Source organism: Danio rerio, chromosome 4 (genome assembly GCF_052040795.2).
Source record: "Danio rerio strain M-AB ecotype USA chromosome 4, GRCz13ab, whole genome shotgun sequence".
NCBI classification, from domain to species: domain Eukaryota; kingdom Metazoa; phylum Chordata; class Actinopteri; order Cypriniformes; family Danionidae; genus Danio; species Danio rerio.
In genome coordinates, this window is record NC_141024.2 from 13,614,505 (window position 1) to 13,626,760 (window position 12,256).

Sequence of the window (12,256 nt, forward strand, 5' to 3'; positions counted from 1 at the left end):
GTTTGGCAATATTTTGCATGATCTTATTTTGTATCCCTACACAATACCTAAACATGACCACTACCTTAATAACTATTGATATGCAGCAAATTAGGAGTTTATTCCATATTCCATATTCCTTAATTGTTTATTAATTTAGAGCCAGTGTTTTTTTGTTTAACTGTAAGCATTGCCCCTATTCTTCACACCATTAGATTTTACCCCATTTTAATAATTAAAAATAAATTAAATTTTGATCACTTATTATTGTGTATAATTTATAAGGTGCAGGCTTAAAAGTGTGTTTTCAGTGACTACGTTTACATGGACATAAGTAATCAAAATATTTGCCTTAATCTGAATAAGACAATAATATGATTAGGGTGTTTACGTGAGATACTTTTTGAATGTTTCGTTTGACATGTTATAGCACATCATTCGATTAACGTCATTGTGCCACTGCGCTATCCACATTTCCTTTGGAGTGTCATGTAATTTCGAGCGTTTCATTTTTATTTTGTCGACTTCAACTGCAGTTTGGCACTTTCATTTTCATTAAGGAACATTTCATGCAAGGCTCCAATGACAAATGAGATATTAGATGCAAGGAACTGCTGGAAGAGTGTAGTTTCAATGGAATTTGAGTGCGCATTTGAGTCCGAAAAAAACTCTGCATTTCGCAATGCAGGTGTCTGTGGTTCTTTACTGCCTCGGTAGGTGCAGAGAATAGTGTCAAACAGCCGTGTGTGTGTATAGACTATCCTGAAAATCTTACATGAAGGTAATGGTTTGATTACGGTGTTTACATGTCTGTACTGCACTTAAATAATGCAACTAAAATCGGCATACTACACGTCTTAATTCGATTTCTGTTTAGTTTGATTATGACCTTAATTGGATTAAATTAATTAAAAATCGCTGTTTACATGGTAGACTCTTAATCAGAGTATTGTCTTAATCGCATTAAAATCGGATTATTGTTGTCCATGTAAGCATACTCATTGTTTCATATCACTTCACTTTATCTTTACATGGATATCGTTTATGCAAAAGGAAAATTTTACATTTTACCCATATTTTTTAATGTAATAGGTATTATTTCACTTTCAAGTTACTCTAAAAATAATATGCTTAATAATGAAATCATATATTTTTCTGTTACTTTAAATTATTAAAATAAATTGTTCTTGCTTCTAATTTTTATGGTGCAATTTAAGTTTCAAGTGCAATGCAAAACAAGTTTAAATGACTTGTAAAGTCGATTTAACTGAACTTAAAACAATTAAAGGCAGCAGCTACTTATTTACAGTGTTTTTGAAAGATTAATATCGACATTTCAATGCATTATAAGCAAATACAATCACTTTTGTTTCAAGAGTTCACACTTAGATATTGCTTGATAATAGCAGGTTTGGTATGCTGTCCCTGGAGAGAACCCTGAGCTCAGAGATAATTGAGCCCAGGGCTCCCGCCTGGTCAATGAGCATGTTAGGGGTTATGAGATCAGGAAGTTCTCTAAAGCTCCCCCTGGTAAAGGAGCAAAGTAGGAGAAGGGGGGGGGGGGATGGAGGAATTCTTCCAAAAAACGAAAATGAGGGAGTAATGTTAGTCAGGCTAACAAGTTTTTAGAGTTTGGAATGGTCCGATTGGCTAACTAATAATTACAGATGAGAGACTAGCTGCGATCATTAATATCACCTCCTCTTCTCGACATTAGTTTGTGAAACTTCACAATTTTATCATGTATACCACAATGTACTATATACCCAGTCATAACTGTCCCAAAATGTCAGCTTTCCAGGATCTGGAAGAGATCCATTACGTCAGTGTGAAATAGACCTTTTAGCAGCTCTAGTTGGATAGTGGTACACAAGAGGGACAGATGTAAGTGCAAAATGACATATTCATATGGTCTCGAGCTTACCAAGAGCATCTGAAGGTGTTATATCAAACTTCTTGAATGACAAAATAGAGCATTTTTTTCTCTCAGTCGAAGCTCATTGTGATTCATGTTCGCTTTGTGCGTCACAGACAACCTGGAAGGTCGTGTCTTTTTCATTTCGAATGAGAAGAATTAATTCTTTAGTTAATCCTGCTCACTTTTTTTCTAACCTAATATACCTCTCAGATGGAGTTGCGGCTTAATCATTTACAGTCTGCCAGTGATGGGGAATTGTCCTGTCCTGGCCTATAGAGGTCTGTCTGTACTATAGGCTCAAAGCATTTAGATGCTGAGCATGTTTCGGACAGATGGTCCCAGAGGTTTTCTGTGGTTGTTATGGCCAGAGAATAACCCTGCAATAAGACGAGCTCCATTTGACAGAACAGCTTGATTACCTGGGAGGTTTGCTGTGTAATATGATGTACTGAGTCAGCCTAAGTGACAAATTGTTTCTACACCAAAAGTCAGGGTATATTTTTAGTATCTTTAAAATGGTATTATCTGTTTTAATACATTTTTTTTCTTAGTCAAAGGGATAGTTCAAACCTCTTTTTTCCTTGACACTTTACAATCAGGTTGTATTAGTTAATGTTAGTTAATGCATTTACTAACATGAATAAAAATGAACAATACATTTATTATGGTACTTGTTCATGTTAGTTGATGAAAATGCAGTTGTTTGTTCTTAGTTCATGTTAGCTCATGGTGCATTAGCTAATCTTAACAAGCATGAATGTGGATGTTAATAATGCATTCATTACTGTTGAACTGATTAATAAATAAATCTACAAGTATAGTTTATTATTAGTTCATGCTAGTAAATACAATAACTAACATTAACTAATAAAACCTTATTGTAAAGTGTGACCTTTTTTCCAAAACATACATTGTCTCCAATTGTTTTAAATCTTGTTGATTTTTTTTCAGTTATAGTACATCAAATTAAACTATATATACAGTTGAGGTCAGAATTATAACCCCCTTTATTTATTTATTTATTTTTTATATTTCCCAAATGATGTTTAACAGAGCAAGGAAATTTTCACAGTATGTCCGATAATATTTTTTCTTCTGGAGAAAGTCTTATTTGTTTTATTTTGGCTAGAATAAAAGCAGTTACATTTTTTAAAATACCATTTTAAGGTCATAATTATTAGCCCCTTTAAGCTATATTTTGTTTCGATAGTCTACAGAACAAACCATCGTTACACAATAACTTGTCTAATTACCCTAACCTGCCTAGTTAACCTAATTAACCTAGTTAAGCCTTTAAATGTCACTTTAAACTGTATAGAAGTGTCTTGAAAAATATCTAGTCAAATATTATTTACTGTCATCATGGCAAAGATAAAATAAATGAGTCATTAAAAACAAGTTATTAAAACTATTGTGTTTAGAAATATGTTGAAAAACATCTCTCTGTTAAACAGAATTTGGGGGAAAAATCATTAGAGGAGTTAATAATTCTGACTTCAACTGTATGTAAATGTGTATACGGATTTCTTAGTGTATATGGGCTGCATTTTACATAAAATATTTACATGTTAAATGTAAAAAAAACATATTTCATAATGATTATTAAATTATAAACACATAAATACACATAAAAATACACAACCATGTTGTTTCATTACATAACTCAGTGCATGTTATGCAAAACTTGATACCATTATAAATCGCAAAATGAAGTTTTCACATGGTTTTAGCACATACATTTAGCATTATTTATTTTATAATGAGAGAATTCAGTCCAGATTGTGCATAATCAACAAAACTCTGCAGTTTCACAGATAAATCAATATATTAATGTACACTTGCATGTTGCAAAGTGAAATGCAACAAATGACCACTCTTCATCAGAACAGAGGTAACAATTTGGGTAAATTGTGCAAGGGGATTTTTTCATTCCCTTTTTTTTACCATTTTTGCCACATTCCACCATTAATTTCTCTCCCTGATGTAACTCATTTTACCTGCCTCTTTATTTAACTAATGTGACCTGAAGGAGAGCCAATTTAGAGCGAATTCATTTCCACTTTAAAATTATAAAGCAATTTTGGAAAGGTTTGCCTTTAGAAAGAGAACATTAACTACAGGCTGACTCAACGGAGAAAGGTCAAAGATTCAATCTGGAAGGTACAGGCTACAGCACCAGCAGTCTGAAAAGACCAGAGAAATTGCTTTAAAGATGTCAATCAGGGCGAGCTAGATTCGAACAAGGGAGCAAATGGTGGGAAGTGTCAGCCATACTGGTGCGGAGATCCATCTGAAAATTCAATCTCCAAACGTTTTTCTGCTGAGCTGAAAGAAAGCGCATGTCCGCCGACCTTAAATGCACCTCGCCATATGCTGCATTACAGCGGCGTGATGTCACCTTCGGATGCTGCACATCAAAGCACAGCCTTTCAGCTCACGCAGACTCTGAGATGCATTTTACAACAAACAGCCAGAGCAAAAAACCTTGACTTCTAACATAAACAGGCACTCGGCTTGATGGCATGTTTTGGAAATCAAGCAAGTGAAAATGATGTAGATAGCCTACATTATGCCATTACATACAGAAAAGCAAATCTTCTGTTGGCTTTGGTTGTTGCTGGATGCCTATTTGTCATAGTTTCCTGGTTTTTCTTGCGCTGCTATTTGGCTTAAGTGTGATAAATAGAGTGGCTTATTTACAGTTTTTACACCATGCATGGTTATATTGAGCTGGACAGGTGAATGGCAGTTTAAGTAAAGCTTTAAAGTGCAACCATTGCAGAAGTGAACTTTTTGCTATGTGCGTCATGGTATCCAGAGTCTTCTAAATGAATTAATTTTGTTATTTTGGACAACAAAAGTCCAATTTGCAGGTCAAATCTGTGATACAGGCAGCCAAATGCCTCAAACATACTCTCTCTCTCCTCTCCGTATGCACCAGACACTTTCTTATCAACACTATATTTCTGGAAATATTACATAAAGATTCCTTGCTTGCTTTTAGCCTTACTTTTAAGTCACTTTAGATAAAAAAAAACATCTGCTTAATTAATACATAAAATAAGAGTTGGTAAGAATTTGAATGCAAATCTGCAAAAATCTAAAATTTACAATCCCAAAACCAAATAACCTATAATAATATTAAATACATATATGTATTTAAACTTTAGAGTTGGAAATAAATCTACATTAGCAACTACTGTAAAGTTCTGAATGAGCCTTGTGTATAACTTCATATAAGAACTTAAAAAAACCTCAGATTACCATGAAGTCTATATAATTTCATATTCCTGTCCACAGCAGATGAGATGCCACCAAGAGAATAAGACGAGGTAATCTTTAAGGAGAAGTAAACAAGGCATCTATAAACGTGTCCCACTATGGCTTTATTAGTACCTGTGAAATACGGGCCATGCAGAGGCACAAGGCAGAAAGCCATTAAACTGTTCAGGAAGGCCACAAGAGCTCGGAAAAGCCCATATACATAAATCGACACATGGATAGGACTGCCTACATCTCTCTCTCTCCCTTACTCTCTCTCTCATTCCAAGCCATAAAAGTTGACTTTCTCAAACTCTTGCAGGCCCTGGGCCAGGTTGAGGCGTCATTGGGCTGATTTTCTCTGCATAGTTCTGCCTTAATAAAACGGGATGTTTCTGCACATCTCTTCCAGCACTCTGTCTTCATTCAAAAATAAGAGCTCAAGTCGGTGCAAAAATCCATGATCTTTGATGAGTCTTAATGGCGTAGTTATAATTATTTTCTTATCTATTCTAGGCATGGAATGATAACCGGTTTCAAGTTTACCACGGTTTGAAAAGTCAAGGTTTCAAAACCGCAACAATTCTCTGATATGTTATTCATACACTGTAAAAGACAACAAATATTTTTATGCTGATTTAACTTATTTTAATATGTTAATCAAGTTTTAACTACATTTTAAGTTCTACAAAGTTTAACTTAATATTATTAGTCAGTTTGATTAATGTAAGTTAAAAAAGTTTATTTGATTCAACTAAAAAGTTAAGGCAGCATGAACGTCTTTAAGTGTATGGTATATGTAATGTACAGTTGAAATCAGAATTATTAGCCCCCCCTGTTTATTTTCTCCCCAATATCTGTTTAACAGAGGAACAATTTTGTTCAACCTATTTCTAAACATAATAGTTTTAATAACTCATTTCTAATAACTGATTTATTTTATCTTTGTTATGTTGACAGTAAATTATATTTTATAAGATATATTTCAAGACACTTCTATACAGCTAAAAGGGGCTAAAGGGTTGTTAAAAAAATTAAAGACTACTTGTATTCTAGCCGAAATAAAACAAATAAGACTTTCCCCAGAAGAAAAAAATATTTTCAGACATAGCCAACTGTGAAAATTTCCTTGCTTAGTTAAACATAATTTAAGAAATATTTAAAAAAGAAAAAAAAAATCAAATGGGGGCTAATACTTCTGACTTCAACTGTATATATATATATATATATATATATATATATATATATATATATATATATATATATATATATATATATATATATATATATATATATATATATAACTTTTTTTTTTACTAGTGGCTTACTTTATATCAGGACTTTATATCGTCACTTTATATAAAAGGAAGGAAAGATTTCCAAAGATGCCTTCAAGTTATAAACAAATGTGTGTTTTTGAAACTAATGAAGACAGCAGAAGTCAATGATTTATTTTAATGATTTAGCCTGACATGTTTACTGTTCCACAACATTTTAAATGTTTCTTAAAATAACATATATTGTTCAAAGAGGACAAAAGTCGATTTTTTACTAAGACATTTTAAAATAACACATTTAAAGCATACATTACAATAACGTGATACCGTGATCATTTTATCCAAAGTAGTAATTTCGTCAGAAACTTATAATGAGCCTATGCCTAATCCATTTTTTGTTCCAATCCGGTTTGACTTGCTTTATTCGGTGGAAAACAAAACCATATATGGTATATATAGGACAGTGGAAATTGCAAATCTGAAAGCATTGGAAGAGGGAGAGGATTGGCAAAGAACCTCAGTGCTATATGTCGGTGCACTAAAAAACTTTTTATGAAAGTTCATGCTGCTCTTTTCCATGCAGTTACAATGAATCGAGCTTTTTTAGTGATTTTTTTTACTTTACAAATCTTGAAAGCTCTCTCTACCATTCATTAGAATTGCCTCTTATTGCACTGCATAAAATAAATCAACTCATTTCTGTTCTGAAACAACAAGAAAGTGAGTCAATAGGGTATATGCACAGCTAGTGTTTCTTCCCATACTGATAAACTTCAGTTAATGTGACTTTTTCATTTTATACAGTTCCTTTTACAGCATCGATGTTGTAATGTAATTAAAATACAATCAGTTAAATAAACTTTAGCACTAATTTATAATAGTTGTTCAAATTTAATAGTTGTTCAAACGTAAAACGATGAAAAACACGGAGGCGCCCGTCAGGATTAGCAGGCTAGTACAGAAACTCCATTGAATATACTGGGGTAAAATAAATGTTCATATTTTAAAGACATGGTTGGGGAAAATGTAATTTAATGCAGTGCTTCTTGTACATTCTGAGACCCACTTTCTATCGTATATCAATCAGGCAGTGAAAATCATTGACTTTTGAAGAAAACAGACCTTGAAAGTGTCGATTTTGTAATGGCATACAGTTCACCGGACGCGCTTTGACCCAGTTTACTAAAAAATTAAAAGTCTGCATACTTCTGCATATACTCCATTACAAAAACAAAACAACTTTTTTGGCTGAATTATTAAGTAAATTGATATCATGCAGAGTTTAAGGAGATGTGGATTTCAAACCAGCCCAACAGTTAAGGGAATGTTTTAATGATCTAGAAAGAATTTACAGCAGTGCTTCAGCACAGGAAAAATAGTTCATCTGGTTCATTAAAACAGTGCAGACAGCTGTTAAACCCACAAAGAAGCTTTACTGGGAACCGTTTTGCTGTTATCTCCGGACTGTGCATATACACATAGCCAATCCTAAGAGAATTTACTCCATCAAATTAGCAACAAATGTGAGGTCTGCAAACAACTTGTAGACCAGCAATGTAATAAATACTTTCATTTAGAAAGCGTGGAGGACGACAGGTAAAATTGCTTTGGAGGTAAACAACTCCACAGCTTCACTGAGAAGCAATTACTGCTGGGTTGCTGTTGCATTGGGGTCCACCAATGCATTTCACGTAGATGCTTACTGGCTAATAACAGAAAGTTGCTATCATATCGCTGTAATGGGGAAAACAGTCAATGTGACAAAACAGAGTCGGGACAAAGTGATGAATCACTCTGGCTTGACAACACGGGCGGGCATTGATGAAGCAGCTGGCAAAGGCTTTGAGCGCTGGGCGTGTGGGGTTTGCGAACCGAGCTCTGCAGAGCCCTTGACTGCAGGCGGAAAACAGATTGAATTCACAGGCAAATCTGTCTTGAAACACTTTTCCAAAGAGTCAGGAGATGCTAAACGAATGACACAACAGGAGAGAAGACACAGTATATGTGATAGATAGACTAGTTTGGTATATATTTCTATGAAAGACGGCTCAGCTTATGGGCTTTTGGGAGATGATGGTTTTGAAAAGTAGTCTGGTGTCGAGGACAGAGAAGACTAAAATAATAGGAATGTAGATGGTAGTTTTAATATAAGGTAAGAAAAAAGCAGATAACAGAATGCTTTAATGTTCTTATTATTAACTATGTATTAACAAGAAGTATAATAATATATAAATAACACTGGAAGAGACTACAAAGTCCAGAAACCATATGCAAGTTCAGCAAATGGATTATAAAAGTCAACATTTAAGACTTTGTTTCCAACTTAAGAATCCATTTTTAGATAAATAAATACTAAATAACAACAATAATAACACAAATAAAACGCATCAATGCACTGATTTCAGTGTAGTAACTGTGACCTGTAGTCTGTGCCAAGCAATTAAATATACACTTACAATAAATGAGAGATAATATATAATTAGATGCTTCTTTTCATGCAGAACCTCAAGAATGTAATAAATAAGCCCAAACCTCCAGAGTATTGTTGTTCCAGCACCCTAATAAGCAACAGCTACATTATTTCCCCAGTAACCCATTAATAAGCTACCCAGTTGTGTCTTTTTAATGGCTCTGGAACTAAAACAAAGGTTGAAAGTCATATATTTCTATTTCAGTAATCTAGCGAGTTTAACTATTACTTCTAAATGTATGGCCTAAATGTTGCACTAAATATGCTGAAGGGGCTAACACAGCTTCAAAGGGAAATGGGGGAAATTATAAGGTGATTTAACAACACTCCATATATATATATATATATATATATATATATATATATGAAGGATGTTTGGTTTCCAAGCAAGTTCATTCATAGTTTATTAATGTACATAACTCATATTTATTCTCTAGGATTTAAACTCATGAACTTATGATGTTAAAATAATTTTTCCTAAATCAATAGTGAAGCTCTATTCTTATCATAACATGCCCTTTTACATATATTTTACACCGTTAGCATGCATGATCAACCTTATTATGTTGAATGAATGATTTGAGAGAAGAATACATACAGCTGATGGTGATGCCCAGCTCCACACCTGGCTTCTTTGGTAGCTTCACATGGAACGTCCCACTGCTTGGGATGACAGATTCTGTATGAAACAAGCACAGGAACATAAAAAAAGGTTCATTTTTAGATGCAAGTTCATCCATATAATTCCTGAGATTAAGCAAGTCTGGATTTATAGACCAGTTTTTGGAGAATGAACGGTACGGTAACACTTTGAGTATTAGTAGACTGTCTGCTTAATATCTGTTGATACTGCTCCTTCAACAGACATTTAACTGACTATAAAAATGTTGCAAGTACATGTCAACTTACCCTGACAGTCTACTTAAAATCTAATGAGAATTAGTTGGCATGTAGATGCAATGTAACCTAAATTCAACAAACGGACCATCAAAATAAAGTGTGACCGAATGAACAAACAAACATTTGTTAAAGAGATTTTTCTGTCCATTTTTTCACGAAATTCAAAATGTTTAGTTGAATTTCCAAGCTGTGACCATTTATAGTCACAGAATGAAAAAAGAATAGCTTTTAGAGCATTTGTTTCATAGCATGACAGAAAGTAGAGTAAATGCCATCAGAGCATTCATTTTGGCTGTTCTGGAGACAGCGGTTTATAAAATTCAGTCTTTCTTTTAGGCTGTGATGTAGACAAATCTTTCTGACAGAAGCCCGAAAAAGCTCAGTCTGGGAGAAAAAGGGAGGGGAAAAAAAATCTCCATAAAATACGTCCTTTTCCTCTGGGCAGTGAGTCAGACTCAAAGAATGACAGAAGTGTCAAAGCGTTCAAAGCAAGAAAAGGCACTGCACTCCAGTAACCCGCCATTACACAAAGGCCTCTGCTCTTGAAATGATCACGCAAAAATTCAGGCCAAGTCATTTATTCCAAGTCATCAAACAAGAGTCTCAAAACAACCGCTTGGCCTTAACGACAAAGAATATTTTAAAAGAAAAAAACACCAAGAAAGTTGTTCTGCCTCCAGCACATCTTTTCTGTTCTCTGATAAAACATTTACATTATTTGCGTTGGGCAGAAAACGTACATACATTATTCAAAATGTGTCACAGGTTAGAAATAAAAGAGTTGCAAATGAAGGTACGCTGCTGGCATATTTCAATAATAAAATACAATACATAAAGCTAAATTTAATTAACAAGTTTGTTGGATAGACATACTGTATCTCATACTACCATACAAAAGTTTTCTAGAATCTTTAATGCCAGATTCAGACTACACATTATTACATGTGTACATTACTAATTTTAACCACACAATAGTCACTGTGTTTGATTATGTAATTTAGACTTTTTCTAAAATTCTTCTCAAGTTGTGGGTAAGAAATGCGAAAGACTACAGTGGACTTTGCTTCTTGACCAGTCATCATTTGCATCAAAATCAGATATAGGGGTTGATTCTGCAACCTCTCTTAGTTTATATATCAATAATATTGATACATATATTAATTTAAAATTTCACTGTTATGCTGTGATCACACTAGAGTTTGTGCGTGCGAAATTCTGTTATACGGTGCTACGAAAAGGGGCGGGGTTAAACAAGATTTTTAGACATTAAAAAAAGCGAGCGATTGGTCAATGTTTTAAATTCTTGTCCAGAGAGGTCATGTTTTGATGTTCGATTGGTCTTACGCAATCACTTGATGCGATTTCGCAGTTCAGTCATAGTTCACCAAGCTTAAACTTTCCAACGTAGCGAACTGCGAAACTTGTCGCACAAGCTTGCGTTTGAAGCATTTCGTTCGTGTTTTACTGTCATGCCTAAAAAAAAGGTAAAATTTAAAAAATGCTAAATTTCGCTGTCTATAATTTCTAATAATAACTCCTGCATAGCAGACCAACAACATACTTTCACATCTGACACTCAATGACACTTGAATCCCCTGTCAGAAAAGTCTAGTGGCTGGGAATGACCTTTCTACGCTGTCTAGTACAATGTTAATGTTGTTTTTGTGTATAAATACATAGATGAAAATGGCCACGGTGTAAATGCACAGTATAGTTATGATCTTATAGCCAAATTATATAATTATGATTACATGATATCGTTGCCAAAAAATAACGCAACTGAAATAACTACAGCAGTCACCATCGCCAATCTCATATGAAGCAAGAGATCACGATGACATATGTTGACGTGTGCAGGTGTTGTAACAGTGTCCCGTTTCTTAGGGGTAATATTTTAAAGCCCTTCCCCGTTACACTCTGTTTCAAGGGCCAAGGGGAGAGGGGTAAAAAATAGATTTGGGATTGGCCCTTAATGTCTCAGCAGTACAGGTACCTTGGGATTTTAACTAATGACTCTCTTGTCCTGCACGTTTAACAATTGTTAAAAAGACTGAAAGCAAAACTTATTTCATTTTATTTAATTATTTATTCTTTTTTTCTTGGTTTTTATTTTAGTATCAAAGCCTGAATTTCCTTGAGCCTTTAAAGTGGCTCATTACCAGACTATGGTGATTAACATGCATGCATATACTCATTCATTCATTTTCTTTGAACTGCCAACTTATCCAGCACATGTTTTACGCAGCGGATGCCCTTCCATTTAGCTTTTTCAATTCACCTGTAACGCATGTTTTTGGACTGTGGGGGAAACCGGAGCACCCAGAGGAAACCCACGCCAAAAAGGGGAGAACATGCAAACTCCACAAAGAAATGCCAACTAACCCAGCCGGGGTTCAAACCAGTGACCTTCTTTCTGTGAGGTGATGGTGCTACCCACTGCGCCACCGTACT

At 34.4% G+C, this 12,256-nt stretch overlaps 1 protein-coding gene across 53 annotated transcripts in view; it reads right to left on the reverse strand.

Moving 5' to 3' along the window:
- Positions 1-12,256, reverse strand: part of grip1 (glutamate receptor interacting protein 1) — a 359,454-nt gene that overhangs the window by 36,206 nt on the left and 310,992 nt on the right. For all 53 annotated transcript variants that reach the window (XM_087246975.1, XM_087246973.1, XM_087246969.1 and 50 more), the window contains one exon: positions 9,504-9,584. In XM_087246975.1, the coding sequence (XP_087103101.1) occupies positions 9,504-9,584 (81 nt within the window). The remainder of the gene's footprint in view (positions 1-9,503; positions 9,585-12,256) is intronic.